Raw genomic sequence first — 17,571 nt, forward strand, 5'->3', positions numbered from 1 at the left:
CGGCGCACTAGTTAAAATGTCGAATACGCGGGAATCTCTAATATACTACTGTGTCAGTTGCTCATTTATTATCCATATTGTTTATATTCATGACGCTAGTCATTCGATGCAAGAGTTACAAGTTATTTCATATTAAAGAACATTTTTGCAAACTTTGGATGTCAGTTGAAGTGAGAGCTCCAAGGACAGCTCATCATTGCAACAGTCACAAAAACATACACCTCTCTCCATCAAGACAAACTGGAAAAAGCATTGCTTTCATTGTGTGTGTGTAATACACATATTGATGATCCAAGGATACATTTCAAATAAAAATAATATAAACATGGCTCAGAAATGGTTCCATACATTTATTAGTTAAGATCTCTGCAAAAACACTCCGTTGTTAAGCCGTTTTGTGCACAGATAAAATAATTTTATTCTTTTTAAATCACATACACAACCCTGCAGTTATTCCGAACAGCTGTTAGCAGGACGTCAGAAGCGTATGCCCCAATAGAGTGATGCACAAGTCTAGATCCCACTAGTTCTTGAAAGATTGAGTTGAAATAAATGCATTTAAATATGAGGACACTCTCCCCATCGATCCCATGACTGCACACGCCAGTTTGAGTTGGGTCATGTGCAGAGGCATTTAGATCATAGACAGTACAAGGATGGATTAAACAAAGCATCTTATTCTTTCCTTCTGACGAGTGGGATGGAAGGTTAGTCCGGGACAAACGGTAAGGCAATCTTCAGTTCGGTTTTATTAAGTTGCTTAATCTCCAGAGCAACTGCAGCATCCATCAACTGAAGATATGGTGGCGAATCGCGTTCTCCGAGGTCTTCAACAAGCTGCTTACAAAACATACAATCATTAGCTGACCTCTTTAAAAAATAGTTTTCCCCACTATTGCAGTTTTTTTTCTTGTTAAATGACAATATTATGGGATGGGACACACAACTGGAGAGCAGTTCTAGTGCATGAAACAAAAAGAACGGTTGTGTTCAATCACATTCCCTGCATACAGTTCCTTTTTACTTCCCTTTTGACACAAACCTCCACTGGTTGCATTGGTGGAATATTTGAGGAAGACGGGAGACAATTGCATATTTAAAAATTCAGCAGGAATAAAAGTTACACAACATTTAGCTATCCTAAAATGTCATAATAACCAACTTCTTTAGGTTATAAATAACAGAGGGATGTATTTTCAAGAGCTTAACATCATTATATGTACATTACATACAGCTGATGCAAATGATCTAGATGTGTTGGATTAAAACAAACTGAAAAAGAAATCAAGCCAAGTGTAAAACAGCTGTGTGTAAATCATAAACCTTAAAATATTAGTGTTCAGAAGTCCTCCTACATGCTTCTCACGCGTTAAAAACATCCTCTCCCTTTGTGATGAACAAGAGCGACAGACGAGGGTCTGTCGTAAGAGCAGCTGTTGTCATTGCACCATGAAGCAACGCTAGTGAAATGTGCAAATCATACAAACGCCACTCTCGTCTTCATCTTTGGTCCACCTTAAGAAAGCAGCTAGGATGCTTTCACGGGGTTAAGGAGTGATGGCCCATACACAAGGCCACTTTAAATTCCAAAAATGCTTCATAAAAATCTACAAAGAAATATCCTATAAGATGCCACGATTCCCACACAGGACACCCAGGATTGGCTGAAGTCTCCACCTCTCATCAAACACACTGTCATGAATGATCTCGTCATCTTCACGCCACGGGAAGAGGTTTGCCGGTGCATGTTTGAGGTGCTGACAGAGGTTCACGTGCTGGGCTCCCCCACAGAGGTAGAGCCGTTGACTTTAATCTTGTTCTTGCTCTTCCGATGGAGCATGCGACTGAGCGTGGCTGTCCGACTGACGCGCTCCCCGGCGGAGGGAGACTCCAGGTACACCAGGTCATTGTGCGACTGGCTCATCCCCGGATCCTTCCGTTGGTGTCGTCGCCGGAAGAAGAGTCTGGCGCCCTTTTGTAGAAAGCTCCCTGAGATGGAATTAGAAGACAAATTATAATCAACAAAAAAAAAACAAGGTCAATTATTAGATTAAATAATTGAATAACAATTTTCAGATTGTCATGTTGATGAGATTATGAGGCTGCAAGTTCACAAATGCTGATATTAGTTAGAAAGTGTTGAGTCTCCTAACAATTGTGTATACAGTAGTGGTTATTTTTATTATCATTTATACCTCTGTTTTGATGACTTATTTTTATGTATTTTTCTACCTCAAATAAAAAATTAAATAAAGTGCTTTTGTAATTATATTTGCATATCCTGTGCATAATTCACACTTAATTACAACACAAATTCACTGGAATAATATTGTGTAGAGTTAATTAGCATTTTAATAAAGTTCCTACAAATTGTAGGAACCCCCATCATTTTAAGGTATTTTGGTCAACTTTTTCTTTTGGCTTGACAGCCCTTCATAATAGTAGCTGCCTTTTAGGAAATTGTTTTGCTGACTATCAAATTCATCTAATCTGGAATCCTTTAGTAATCCCTGTATTTGTGGCTTTGTAAACTGTGGCTATGCAGGTTAAACAGTTAAGTAAGATGTTAAGTGAAAATAAAAGACGGTCATTTCAACAGCTTTTACACAAGCAGTCTCCTTTCAACCCTCTAAATGATTACCTAATGTGCTTCTAACTGCAAACATGAAGGACGTACTTTGACCTACTGAGAAGGAAAGAAACTTGCATGACTCCACACAAGTGTTCCAAACCCAGTTAAGATAATGGAAGTCAGGCGTCACCATTAGTTGCCAGAAAACATCCTTCAATGTTTTTAGGTTATTCTTGAACTGGAATTAATTGAAACATGGAGAGTATAAAGAAGCAACATTAATAATTAATATAAAAGTTGCTCCAGCATTACAAACCTGATGAACTCCTTGTGTGCTTCCCATAAACAAACATCTCAAACAACAATCTTTGAATAAATAAATAATGAATATTATCGACAAGTCCTGTCGAAAAAGCTGGCTGCAGTGATCTTAGAGCATGAGTCATAAAATCAGTGTCTCCAGTATTTAATGCTTTAATAATGAATATGTTGCTATAGTTTAATCAGTATTTGAAAATTATAAACCATAGATATTATACAAGACAGAAAAGAATAATCAGTTTCAGAATAATCATGAACAAACGTCTACTAGGAAAACACTTCTTTCTACTCTAAGATTACAGGCGACTACTTGTTCTAGTGTAGCTGAGAAGCTACGCGAAACAGGACTTACTCGTCTGGACATAATGACTGCTCTGAACCACTTTCCTCTGAGGCGGCAGAGATGTCAGTTCGAGACAGTGTGAGGAAAAGAACAGAGCAGAGAACACGACTGAGAACAAAACAGATGGCTGTAAAATACCATCATTTCATGCCTACAAAGGTGAGATTCACAACCTGGAACCAGAAAAACCAGATCGGCGTGGACGAGGAGGGCCTCACCTCTCTTCTTGCAGCTCGCCTCAGAGACGCACATGGAGAGAGATGTGTGGTTCAAGTCATCTCCCGCTTGGCTCTCCCAGTCCTCGGGCGGTCGGCCGATTCCGGTGGGACCGTCGTCGGGTTCCTCCGGGGGGCTGCTTGTCCCCGACATGATGGCGGCGGTGACGTCCTGAGATGAGCTGTCTTCTGACATCGAGGCGTCCATCGCTGCAGCGTACCCCGCCATCAGCGCCAGCTCATCATCCTGAGACAACGGCGTCTGGAGAGGAGGGGAAATTAACATTTTATGTAGACAATCCTAGAGAGGGCATCACCAATTACTCAAAAACACATTCATTTTCTTGGTTCTTCTTACTTTGGCAATGCCAGAGATGATGATGGTGCTCTTTTTCACGGGGGACTTCATTTTCTGCTTGGCGGACTGGTGCAGCTGTCTGATGGCCGCCTCTGCGACCGGGTCGGTGCCATTGAGCATGAGCAGCTCGGTGTCGGAGGAGGACAAGGCTTTGTTCACTGGAGAGGTCAACACGGATGTCTGTTCTGACACACGGCGCTCCGACAGTTTGGATTTGTTGACCACGGCCTTCTGAGAAGAATCTGAAGAATGAAATGAAAAGATCAAAAACAGCTGCTTTGAGAAGTTTCTTCCCTAAAGACAAGGTCAGCTTTACTTCCAAAGGAAGGGAACAATAAGGAAACGGGTGTGAAAAAAAAACAATTTCTAAAGAATCGTTTCAATGTGTCACAGCTGTTTTCTTTTATTACATTCTTCATGGCACAAACCAGCATATTGACAGCAGCTAAAATCTGAATTAAATGACTGATAAAATGATTTGATGCTGCGTATTTTTTAAATCAACCTTTAGCCATTCTCTCTTAGATACAGGAAACCATCAAACATAGATGCAGATCATGGGTTTAGGGTTATACTGATAAAAGATAATTACAACAACCTAATGGATGGTTTTGAAATGTTTGTAACATCGATTCGAAATGATCACGACAGATAAAAAAACATATGAATAAGTAGGAGAACATATAAGAACCGTTCTTCTCACTGCTTCTATTTAATCTCAAAAAACATTGTTTATCAGTTGATATATGTTTGATTACAACTCTAGGATTGTATGAGAGACATGTGAGAAAATTTAAACGGTGTATTATTGTCTCTAAAATCAGGGAATCCTGTCAGTTAAAATTAAATTAGAGGAACTGTAAAACACTGTAAGAAAATTGCAAATCAGCCCGGGATCACAGGCCGATGCTGAAAAAAGTTGATTTTTCAATCCCAAAAAACATCCATTTTACGAGCAAAATGTTGATTATACTGTGGAAGTAATGATACCTTCTTGAGTAACAACCAATATAAAAATCATACCCAATTTTTTTTGTCTCACATTAGAAAATACTTAATGTATGTTATGATATTTTTGGGTTAATAGTGTACATCTTCTAGAAGATATCTATGACTGTCACCGATTGTAACTTGAGATAATTCTGTTTTTGGAATCAGAAACCTGTCATCTTTGACTATGACATGTATAAGTCACAGCCTAAATAATCATTTATATTTTCTTCAAAATGCTACATTTAAATGTCATTACCTTTTATTATTTCAAACCATTTTATTTTTTGGGTGACAATCTACGGTAACTAAATTAGTTTTTTAACAATACATAGATTTGGCAATAATCTAAAAAACACCAATAATATAGATTTAAAACGTGGATTTTAAACAGTAAAGAGTGGGATTGTGATACCCAAGGATATCAAGGCAGACGGAATGTTGTGTTGACGTGACGCTCTTAATTTGAAAGCCAGTAGTTTATTTCCTGCTTCTGAATGGCAATTACCGTTAAGTTTAGCAATAACTTTCCAAATAAAAGTGCGGCTCATGAGTGGAGAGACCTGAACAAGTGATAGATTGATAGCAATATGATGTAGTTACGATGAATCCATCACTCGCTGTTGTATATCGGTGAGAAAGATAGACCCGCCCTTTGTTGCCTCTGATTGGTTAATATTTGGTTGGTGCCTTCCGTGATTTGCTAAAATTACGCAAAAAGGATCAACATTCAATATTGATGATCCAGTGTTAAATTGGTAAATATAACGTGAGAAATGTCAAGTTTGGCTGTGTTGTGAAAATGACTATCAAACAAAAAGTTTTAGTGGTTTTATACAGAAATTTTAATAAAAGTTTTGAAAATACTGTTTTAATTTGAAAAATAGCGGAATTCCGCTAAATAGCAGATATTTTGGAATGTAAAATTGATTGAGAGAAACAATAAACATACCATTGCTGAGCCCTGGAGGAAGTGGTCGCCCTGGTTTGCTCTTCACTGCGGTGATAGTCGTGACAACGGTGCCACAAGGCATGACCGTCCGATCCATCTCCACTCTCTTAGTGGACGCCGGGGTGGGGGGTTGCCAGGAGCGCACCTCGCTCGGCTCCATGTAGGTAAACTTGTGAAGGAAAAGATATTGAGCGTCAACACAAATGTGTTTAATTGATTCACTCGTGATGTCTACCTCAGTAGTTAGTGATCCAGCCACTACATCTTTGGTCTTGAGTGCAAATGTTTGCTGTCCTTTGGGCTCCTTCTTCACAAGATCAAAAGGCACCGACACTTGGCCGACTACACATTCTGCCATTAAAGCAAACCATCAGTCTGACGTAACATTGAGAAAACATTTCTTACTTACGTCCCTCTGGAGATCCCTCATTGAGCACCTGGATGAGAAGTTCTTTGGAGCGCCCGTTCAGTTCACTGACAAGACAGAGGGATGGATGAAAAAACTGCTTCCACTCAAGGACCGCTATTGGTTCGTGGACTGACTTACAAGATAAATGGCTGATCCCAGGCAGGACACGTGGTGTTCTTTAAAGCAGAAGTGTGAAACTTCTGTGGAGGGTCGTCCAGCTGCAGCACACACAGAGGATTCATGCTGCCTACAGGACAAACCACAGAACATTTAGTTTATTTATTTATATTGTCATTCTAACACCGTACCGTCTCAAACCTTAAATCAGAGGTAAACCGAACCTGACAATGTAACAGACCCTCTAACAGGAGCAGATATTGCCTCAGCCAACTTCTGCTTCACATAAACAAACAACAGAAAGTGGTGCTTCTTGCTGTGTCACTGCTGCTCATAATTCAAATTTGAGCAGAGAACTTCTTGAGGTCACATTAAGGAAATGACTCGGAATATAAAACAGTAACTTATAATAGAATTGTCACAACACTTTGATCAGAATATATGAAAAGGATTATTCGGTTCAAGACTGATTCGTATAGTGTGTCACTGTGTGCAGTGTTCAAGATGTCCTTCATAGCTAACTTTTAGTTTGATTTAAATAGTGTAATGTTTGAGTTTGCTTTTAAATTGATAATATTTATGAACTGTGACAAATGTATCCAGTGTTACGCATTTTAAAAATAACAGTTTATTTTCAACTATTCGTTCAGAAGTAGCACTGAAGACTTGAGTCTTTATGGTATACAAAACTTTCTGTCAGTTACTTTCTGGTTCTAGTGGGTTAACTAACTTCAGAATCAGAAATAACGAGTCTGGACGGCGGATTTAAAGGGAATAGAACGGTTAAGCAACACTGAAATCTGCAGTCATCGTCTCACCTGCAGCACCTGCATCCTCATCGATTGACACTCGAATATTCTTCACCAAAAGCTTCCAGTCATGAGCTCGGGGGGGTTTGGGCGGAACAGATTTATTGTAGGCTTCCTGTAAGAGAGGCAATATTTGGCAAACAAGGAGCTTCATTAGAGAAAAGGGGCGGAAGATGGAAGACATCTGAAAGGAAGAATTAATCATTACAGGGCCGCTTCGGGGAATCTTAAATAGACCAGATACCGATCTGTTTTCAGCAGGTCTGGGAAGTGTCCGACTGCAGTCTCACGGATGTTGTCAATGAATGTAGTCATACATCTTTTATAAAGCAGAATATTCTATAACTTTTCACGCAGCAACAACTAATTATAGCTAACTATTGATTTAATTACCAAATGCAGGACTATTAATCAGTTGCACATATTTTTAGAATGCAACAGCAAGAGAGTCAAGGTCCCCCTGACACAGCAGAAGACTGAGAAATACAAATGTTGACATTAAATCACAAGAAACTGGGTATACATGAGGTTTGAGTTAACACTGCATTATGGCTCCTTTCTTGAATTTACATTCTTACAAGTCCACCTTCAGTGCGTTAACCCCTGTGCCGTCTCTGGGTCAAGGTGAACGACCTCCACCACTGCATATGTATTTATGGAAGCCAGGGAGGTCGTTCACCTTGACCCAGAGATAAGATAAGGGTTAAACATCATTGGGCCAATGCAGTTATTATTTGCACATAATCAACCAATCCTCAAAATAGAGATGGTGTAAATGTCCATGGTTTGTCAGACTTGAACAAAAACCACGATATTGCTTGGACTATTGTGAAGTGAAGCAGCAGTGTATGGGTGGTTTTGTGAGAGCAATGTTTGGTTAGGTCACAAACAGAAGTTCTGCTCTACTCACCCTGACCTCTGTGGCCTGAGCAGGCCTGCAGCTCAGAAGCACAGACGGACGAGTAGCACACAAGAGTTCTTTTAATTGCTCCCTCACTGTTTTCACACTAGGCATGAGGGCAACGTTCTGAAAAAAAACAAAAAAAAAAACACATGAAGAATGACATCACACATTTGAAAAAAAACAGGTTTAACTAAGTTTGATTTATGTTGCCGTCTCACACATGCACGGGGCCAACACATACATCTCAACTTCAACAGTCCACTTAGTTAACTCTGCTTTGTCCATTTATGGAGACTCTTGTTATCGTGCAGCACGTGTCCAGCTTATATAAACAATAGTTCTGCAGCCAAGAGGAGGAAATTACCTGTGTTGAAGTAGAGGTGACCTGCAGCTCTTCTGCCATCAGATGTGACACATCCCAGCTCACTTGGACCTCATCATCAGCTTCTTGGAGCTGAAGGTCCAGCTGTTGATATCAAAGAGTAGAAGAACGTTGCCATTAAAGCCACTTCAGGAAGCACAATGGAATTCATGTCTCCAGGATTTATAAAACCTTCTGTTGAACACACTGCCATTCTTAGTATGATTACCTTTATTATTAGGACAACATTAGGATTAGCAGTTTTGTTTAGATAAGTGACAGAAAGAAGAGATTAACAGAGGAAATAAGTGCCTTGGGAGGCTCGAGCCAATCACAGCTGCATCAGAAAGGACATTCTGGTTATAAGTCAAACAAATCATCAGTTGGTTACTATGGTTACAATGGGGTTTTCAAAGGGATCGATACTATAATCCAGATACGATATTCAAGTATCGATCTCAGACTTTTAACCTGTTATCATAGTTGCCGTTTCTGTTTGTCTGTTCTTTTTTTATTTTATTGTAACTATTTAATGTGGGGTTCTGTTCGGTGTTCCTTGTGGTAGGGAAAATGGTATAGAGCAGAGGTCTGGTACCGGTCCGCGAGGCATTTGTTACCGGGAAATAATTATTTAATTTGTATTCTATTGGTCACAACTGTCGGAAAGGTGGTTTGTTTTGAAGAAAGATGTTATTTTCTCTGGGGTAATATTACCCTGCGACTCTTGAGACGTCAAAAAGCTTGTTTCAGTCAAGTTTATCCAAAATTAAATATTTAAACTCATGTAAAAATGTTTTATATGAACGTCGTCCATGGATATAATGCCAAAATTAAACTGGTCTGCAGTGCAAAAAAGGTTGGGACCTCTGGTATAGAGTATTGAATATTTCCTGAGTATCATAATCTATTCAAACCTTTTTGTATTGTGACAACACAACTAGACAATATAGTTTACACGTGAAGCCCCAATGTTACACATAAATCCAATCACATGACAAGGCTTCCTCAAGTTGGACTTAATTATCTTCCAAGATAATGTTAATTCATTTACTCTCTCTTTAACAAACCACCTCACTTCCAATATGAACACACAGTTAAGTCATTGGTAAGTGAAAATAAAGCTTAAACAATACAGATAAAAAAGAAATGGCAAATTGTTACACATTTTTTTTTATTTTAAAGCAAGTAATTTGCTTAAACATGGCCTTCCTGATGAGATGAGGCTGATGTTTGAGATGCACAAAACATTTGCATGAAAGTACAAAACAGGATTTACTATGCTGTAACAAGCCAAGGTCAATTTGTATAATCTGAATAAAGCAAATAGACTCTGAAAATGCGCTTGTTTTCTTTGAAATAGCGAAAGAACAAGGTGTTATATCAATCCCAAGTAGAGAGCAAAGATGAAGCAATAGACGAAAGCAAAAGCAGAGATAGATAACAAGCCAGCCATCTTGTCCTAGCATGCCTGAATACCAGCGAAACTGTGAAGCAGCCTCTGTGAGTCCAAACAAAGGCTCTATCAGATAACAACGGTTTCACAGGAAAAGTATTATTCAGATCACATCAACTCATTATATGTTAATATTTGAATTAGCTTGGGTTGCTTCAAGATCAGATAACCCAAGATGAAGTCAAATGAGGCTCCCTATTGAATTATGTTTAATTAGATCTTTATCCACCACATTTTTCTTCGTTTAGAAATAGACTAACGCAAAATAGATAAGGATAGTAGATGACATGAGATTTGTCTTCACTATAAAATATTAAGATCTAACAAATTCAAACTTGATAAAGATATTAAATAAAATCCAAACATCTCCCAAAAATATTAAAATGTAACAATTGTGATGCTAAATTAAATCACCAAATGCATATATATTGGCTCTGGCCATGGATTTGTTTGGGTACATTTAGGGTAAACAAACAACTCAGTGCAGTCATTTTGAAAAGGCTGACTTTTCCAGAATGATCTGAAAAAGGTACACGAATGGAACACAAGGCAACCTTTACATTCCCGGAACAACAAGTGTTCCACAACCAAAACAAACCAGACCGACTCAAGCTCTCTCTTGATCTCGCAGTATGTATTTATGGCACAATGAGCTCAGGAGGTGACAAGCACCTTATTGGTTTAAAAATAGCCTTAATATAAGCAGGTTAACTGGCGTAGCTTCCTATTCTACGCACTGGTGAGGAATTAGCGTCGTTGCCAAGATTACAGCCAAGAATACTATTTGGAGTGTTATAACTAAGGCATTGTGTAGAGTGACAAAAGTTTATTGAAGTCCTATTAGGGTAAATAATTATACTTGTTGGTAAATGTACATCATATCTAGTTTAGAGGTGTCCACTGGATCCTGACATGTAAGATTGTCAAAACAAACTCAATCTAGCATGTCTTACACCAATAAAACAACATGAACTCATTGAAAATGCTCAGTTTCCCACTTTAAAGATGGAGACAAAAACACCACAACGATAGAAGAAAAGAAAATGATGATGATTTGTAAATGCACATTATTTATATAACCCATAACCCATTATTTAACATAAACGGTGTGCTAAAAATCTGCATTAAAGACATGGCAGCTAAAATCATTGGTATGAATGACCAGATATGCATATTATATTATACTTTACTTTCATTATCAAACAAGAAGTCACATTTCTCAAGAAAACACAAAAACACCTACAAAGAGGAAGATAGATGTAAGATTTGCCTATATTTTGGGGTTTAATTTGAAAGGCCGCTCAAATTCAGCCCCCCTCCTTCTGTGTTATGTGTAAAGTCTGGTGTCTGACGTATTTTAAAAGTTGAGCTTCTCCAGGAGTATCTGACTTTAAACGATCCACATAGAGTAGCAAAAACGTATTTGCAAACGTTAACCATATAAACGAATGTCAAGAAGAAGGTAGTGAAAATTGACAACTGAACATTTCAACTGTCAACTCAATCGCTAAATGATCTCCAGTCTGCCTGCTTTATTATAGACACAAATCCATCCTGGCTTCCTTGTTTGTTTGTGAACATCTTTCTCTCAGGGCAGCCGAGGTTAATGTTTCAGAATAAAACATTCATGCTAATCATCGGTCTAGACAACGTGCCATAGGTCAGAACATTTTATATTAGATGAGTATAAAAAAAATGAACTGTCACAAGTATTTGGGAGACGTACCAAGGACATGACAATCTGAGGCAATTTAATCTAGAACTGCGGCCAACAGTGATCACACACTGGGCAGCAAGCGCATCAATGGAGTGACCAATAAAACACAGAGGCATCAGCACAAATTATCTTTTTAAAGATTTGTACCGTTTCAGACACATTTACCAAATGGTTTATATATATTTAAATGAGACAAAACGTTTACCTGGAGCTCCAGCGGAGATATGGTGACTGTATATTTACATGGAACTGCTGACGCTGCTGCTGTTGACTCAGCACCAATCGTGAACACAAGCTTCTCTGCAACCACAGTGCAGCAAACAGCCTGTTGAGACAAGAAATGACCAACATAACTAATAAGACTTTATTACCAGGTACACGGAAGACCTTCATGTTCTACTCTGTGATTACAATGACAACATGGATCTACTTAAAGGTGGGAAAAAGACAAAGTTAGTGCGATAAGAACTTTCGTTTATGTTTAGAATTGATCAATTAATCAAGCACAAAATAAGATTAAAAGTCAATGTTCACAACGTGGCCCCAGATCACAGGATTACATCAGTTTGCTTTTTAATGATTTTGGACGTACAATTAGCATTTTCTGGCACAGGTAAAAACAAAACATAGTGGAAATGTAGAAATAATGTATGGCCAACTTTATACTTGATATCTTAACGATTAGGCAGAAACATATTTTAGCGTACATCTCTGCAGTGTTAATATTAGTTTTCAAGTTAGGTGTGCACCCAAAAGGACGTCCAGAGATCTCCATGTGCCTAATGGAATTGAAGTGACATCAGTAAAAGAAGTGACAGGAGGTTCCTGTGGAACTGGGCTATCATTTTACACTTAATAAAGGAAGAGTGATGCGTTTTGTCAAAGGAATTAGCATGACAATGCATAGTGATCTGGTTTCAGGGTGTAATTACCAAACAGGATATTTTGCTCTAAAGAAACTCAGACTTTGGAATGAGTGGTAGACACAAATCCTACCACTAACGGTGAGGTTGTGTCTTGGATGGATTTGTGAAAGATCACCTATTTGCAACAGCTCACCTTGTTTCAACTGCCAAGGCGCCTTGACAAAAATAAACTTGACACTGTTCAGCATGAGGAGCATGCAGTTGAAATCTCCTGATACTTCTGAACATAAAGTGGACACTGTGGCACAAAAAGCGACATATAAAGTACTACCAGGAAGTGTTTATAAAACTCTGAGTGCAGGCAGTCAGAAATCTAAACATTGAGCTCTTAGGAGAACTAAATGCTGTGGAGAATTAGAAGCATCTGTAGTCTTTGAGAGGAATGCTTTTGCCACGTCAGTTGTCTGCGTACAATAAATTATATTCCCGGCCATGGAATGCTTCTTCAGACGAGTAGATCAAGCTGAACTAATGAGGTTTGCCGTCATTCAACACGAGTCATAAAACATTTGCCTAGTCAATGAATTGAGATTACAGTAACGCCACTGTGTTTGTTTGCAATTCGAACCGATGGGATGGGAACCTGCAACCTGCCGGTGTGGTCAACAATGTAAGCCTCTTAAACACACACGCACACCAGCCTCTGTTCATTAAATTCCAAACACTCCCAACACAGCACCTGGTATTCGGCTCTATATTACGATAGTTACAAAGAGAGGGCTGAGCCGGCACTGGGCAGCTGGACAGGACAGAAACACAGTAAACAATTCAACTCAAATTGACCTTTAAAAAAACAAACACAGCGAATTAAGCTTCTGTTTTTTAAAGTACGGCTTTTATTCACTTTGCAAATCAGCCATAAATAAAAACGTTTTTAAAAACGTAATAATCTCTTTTGGAAGACAAATATACGCTCAGAAAAGGAATGTGTCGCAGCCCTGCTCTGCTATCATCAGCTCCCGGATCAATGGAAGGAGCTTGATTAAAGTGACATTGTGTTCTGATGAATGAATGGGATCACATTGATATCAATGATCGTCTTCAACAGGGTCCCAATTAAAAGATAAAATGATTTAGAGCCCTGCAAATCTTATTATCATGCAAAAGAAAAAAATGGACGCTTTAAACGTGTCGTCAATAATATTTTAAGATGCAGCGGAATGTTTTTGACAGAAGTTTAAATTTACACAATATGTAGTTGTCACCTTATTTTCATGGAGTGATTAGATTATTTTTTATTTTCCATTTTGTGACTTTGTTTAGTAAATCAAAATAACACATGCGTTTTCAGCAAGGCCATATACAAAGGATGTCGTTTGTAATAAAAGCGTTAGAACTAAGCAGTAAAATAGTTAACAGCTCGGCCCTCTTGCATTTGATGTACCTTATGTCTGGCAGACTTCTGAAAGCTGGAAACTTGGCTGAGAGTGAGCTCCGACGCTTCCAGTCCATCTTCTTCAAATGTAAAAGTGACATTCTGAAAAGGGGAAAGGAAAAAAACACTCTTAATAATGCATGGAGGAAAACATCAATATAAACATATGGCTAGTTATCGAGCTTCAGTGCTTTTGTGGCATCGACCGAAATGCTTGGATAGTAAAGATTATCGAAAAATGCTTCATCTTTCTGTGAAAAGTTTTGGTACCTTTGGTTTGATCAAAACTTAATGTGTGAATTATCTGAAGAAATATTGATAAGTGACAAAAGCAATGAAAATCAGGATTGATTTGTCACTTTTCATTTCGTACTGTAAATTATTTATTTAACAGTTTGGAGTGGAAAATGTACCAAAGCTGCAAAATCAAACTCTAGATTTGTACTAGAATTTCATTTTCTTTTGGTTAGGACTGTTTTATAAAATTGGTATGGGGAAAAAAAGTGTTGACTTGAGATAAACCAACAGGTTTTCCTTTCCTAAAATATGCTTATCTGATCTTCAGTGACGGTTGGTCACCGTGCTGTACTTTCTTTACTGCAGGTCACCTGCCTGCGAGGAGGTTCTACGGTCACGGGACTCACCCCTGTCCTCCTGGACTCGTCGTTCAAAGATCTGCACCAGGATCTCCTCCACTGGCTCCTCCAGCTCTTCAGTGACAGCGCCCATCGCAGCAGAGCCTCGGCTTCCCCCTCAGCTGCCCCCCGTGTGCCCCCCACACCCCTGTGCTGGAAGTACTGCACGAAATACAGTGTCAGAGTCACCAGGGAGGCGACGAACAGCGTGACCATGCATAGCCACCCGGGATCCTCCACACCAAAATACGAGCTGGAACTTTCCAGATCGGACATTCTTTGCAGATGAAAGCGATGACTTGCAGTTTTAACACTCCTGGCAGGGAAAACAGTCCCGCATCCTCGCGGTGTTGATCGGATCAGTTAAAGCACTAAGTGCCCGCAGCTCAATCCTCTTAATAAATAATGTTTCTTATCCATGGTGCGAGGCGGTCCAGCGGGAGGCTCCGACGAGATCCGTGCACGGTGTGGGACCCGAAAGGTAGACTCCAGAATGTGCCAGAGCTCCGTATCCTCCTCCTGCTGCTCAATGAGTTGTTAGCTTCGTGAGCTAATCTTCACTGGCGTCTGCTCAACTGCTCGCTTCGAAGCTGACAAAGTTTTTTCAAATGCCGTTAGTGCCTCAAAAGTCCCCTGGTTACGCGCCTCCCAACCGGATCCACGAGTGAAGGAGAAGACCGAGGAGAAACATTTTAGGAGGGGACAGCGAGTGGATCACCGACTGACCGGACCAGTCTGATCGTACGCTGCCGTATGGGAAGAGATATGTGGCAGGAACAGCATTACCCACAACGCACCGCGGCCAATACGCGAACCGTTTTCGTGTACGTGCCATGACGTCATTCTTCCGCGGAAAAGTAAACACATACTCAATTGATAAAGTTAACTAGAATGTGATTGTATTTAATTGTATTTAACTGAAAAAAAGCAAATCTAGAAGCAAGAAACTTATTTATTAATCGAAACGAATATATATATATAAATATAAAAAAAACCCGCCATCATTCTACTGCATGGTATTATTAATAATTAAATAATAATTTAAAAATTATATAATCAAATATTTATTGGTTATTGCTCTCATCGTATGTGTATCTGCATATAATAAATATTATTTTTAATGAGCTGTTGGTGGGACAATTCGATTAAATAAAAATACCAATAGTAAATCTAGTATCATCTTAAATATAAACCCTTTAAATGTATTTCAAATTGGCATACGTAGGTATACGTTTAAAAAAATAGATAAAAATATTATACTTTTTATTTATTAGTTTTACTCAAATATTCCGTCCTGACTGTGTACACTGTAAATATATATTCGGGTTATGTGTCGTTTAATTGTGGAAGTTGCTGAAAATTAATTAAGCCAGAATTAAACTGAGAAATCTATAAAAGGAAAATGATAGACAACCTTTCTATTATTTATGGCTTTCAAGGCTGCCAGAAACACAGTGGATTTGTTAAAAAGATCATTTTTTAAATCAATTTGCGCTTGGTGCTCATGCGCATATCTTTCCAACAGCAGTACATGTATTCAAGTCAAGGTCGTACTATCTCCCGTGCGCTAGAGGGCAGTGTGTGCGTTCATTCATTTTCTCTGCGTTAGTCATAGAAGAAGAGCATGACGAAGAAGTAAACAACCAGCGTCTCTTCTGAATACAAGCCCTCTCCGCGAGTGTGTGTTCCATATTTTTAATTTAACGTCCAGTGAAACCCAACAGCACCAGCGGAAGAGACACACCTAGAGACTATAGTTTCGCCACACACTCGTACGTGGCGGAGCTCGAGAACAGTGTCCATCGACACCTCCGTGTTGGTAAATGGGAATAAAGGACACTTCATAATGAATTGTCGTTCAGAAGTTCTGGAGGTGACAGTCGAGTCGAGGCAGGTGGAAGAAGCCATGTTGTCGTTGCTGCACACCATCCTCCTTCATCGCAGCACAGGGAAGTTCCACTACAAGAAGGAGGGCACCTACTCCATCGGAACGGTGGGGACCCTGGACATCGACTGCGACTTCATCGACTTCAGCTTTGTCCGCGTCTCATCTGAAGAACTGGACAGGGTGATCAGGAAAGCTGTGTCTGAATTTAAGGTAAAGCTAACCTTTTTTATGCTTAAAACTTAATTGTTATTGACAGATGTTCGTTTGCCTCATAGGATGCGCTCAGCAACTCTGGCAGTGATGGCATGGGTCAGATCTCCTTGGAGTTCTACCAAAAGAAGAAGTCCAGATGGCCATTCTCAGACGAGTGTATCCCCTGGGAGGTGTGGAGCATCAAGGTCAACGTGGTGAACCTGGCCAATGAGCAGGAGAGGCAGATCTGCAGGGAAAAGGTGGGAGAGAAACTTGGCGAGAAGGTCATCAATGTGGTCGAGGTGATAAATCGCCACGACTATATACCCAAGATGCCAACCCAGTCTGAGGTCGACAACGTTTTTGACACCAGTCTCAAGGACGTTCAGCCATATCTGTACAAAATCACGTATCAGATCACAGATTCTCTGGGAACTTCTGTCAGCACTACCATGAGGAGGCTGATCAAAGACACACTGGCACTGTGAGATGTTCAAAGTCAAGACACAACTGACAAGTTCATGTTCTATTCTTTAAATAAAATTAAGCTTAAACCATTTTAGATCAATCTTTCTCTTCTTTCTACCTTTTCTTAATTATTTACATTTTGATGTAATACATTTCCAGAGTGCTTTATTGTGAAATATTTAAGTTGTACATTTTTGATCATATAAATTAAAGAAAATGACGTGTTCATTTATTTCTTGAGTACGCACAAGAGAGTCTCGATGCCTGATTCATATAAGTGAAATAACAGAACATTTTGGTGGATTCAAGAACTGAACCCTCTATTTTCTATGATGATGGGGAGATTTCCTCGTCCAAAAACACATCCCTCAACATGGTTCAAATGGAAAGTGACCTTTATGGCGCTAAAACAGGATTTCCAGGCTCCAAACTCAAAACAACCACTTCCTAGTTTCCATGTTCTAGAGCTTCAAAACATTCTTCACACTGATGAAATAAAACATTTGAATTACACAACAACCGTCTCCCCACACTAAAGTAAAATAGGAAACACAAGCACGACAAAT

The 17,571-nt window shown here is 39.3% G+C and overlaps 2 protein-coding genes across 2 annotated transcripts; one reads left to right on the top strand and one right to left on the bottom strand.

Moving 5' to 3' along the window:
• Window positions 1-335: 335 nt before the first annotated feature.
• On the bottom strand, window positions 336-15,203 carry c2cd2 (C2 calcium dependent domain containing 2). Its single transcript, XM_087808263.1, has 13 exons — window positions 14,467-15,203; window positions 13,832-13,924; window positions 11,727-11,846; window positions 8,355-8,456; window positions 7,997-8,113; window positions 7,096-7,201; window positions 6,299-6,407; window positions 6,161-6,225; window positions 5,987-6,102; window positions 5,752-5,920; window positions 3,810-4,051; window positions 3,455-3,713; window positions 336-1,989 (listed from the first exon to the last, which is right to left on the bottom strand). The coding sequence occupies exons 1-13, from the start codon at window positions 14,731-14,733 to the stop codon at window positions 1,769-1,771; spliced, it is 1,986 nt and encodes a 661-aa protein (XP_087664389.1). The 5' UTR covers window positions 14,734-15,203; the 3' UTR covers window positions 336-1,768.
• An 862-nt stretch (window positions 15,204-16,065) lies between these two features.
• Window positions 16,066-17,095, top strand: atg101 (autophagy related 101). Its single transcript, XM_087807258.1, has 2 exons — window positions 16,066-16,555; window positions 16,621-17,095. Exons 1-2 carry the CDS (start codon window positions 16,304-16,306, stop codon window positions 17,023-17,025), a joined length of 657 nt encoding a protein of 218 aa, XP_087663384.1. The 5' UTR covers window positions 16,066-16,303; the 3' UTR covers window positions 17,026-17,095.
• Window positions 17,096-17,571: the final 476 nt, after the last annotated feature.

Source organism: Callionymus lyra, chromosome 14 (assembly GCF_982586985.1).
Source record: "Callionymus lyra chromosome 14, fCalLyr1.hap1.1, whole genome shotgun sequence".
In the NCBI taxonomy this organism is placed as follows: domain Eukaryota; kingdom Metazoa; phylum Chordata; class Actinopteri; order Syngnathiformes; family Callionymidae; genus Callionymus; species Callionymus lyra.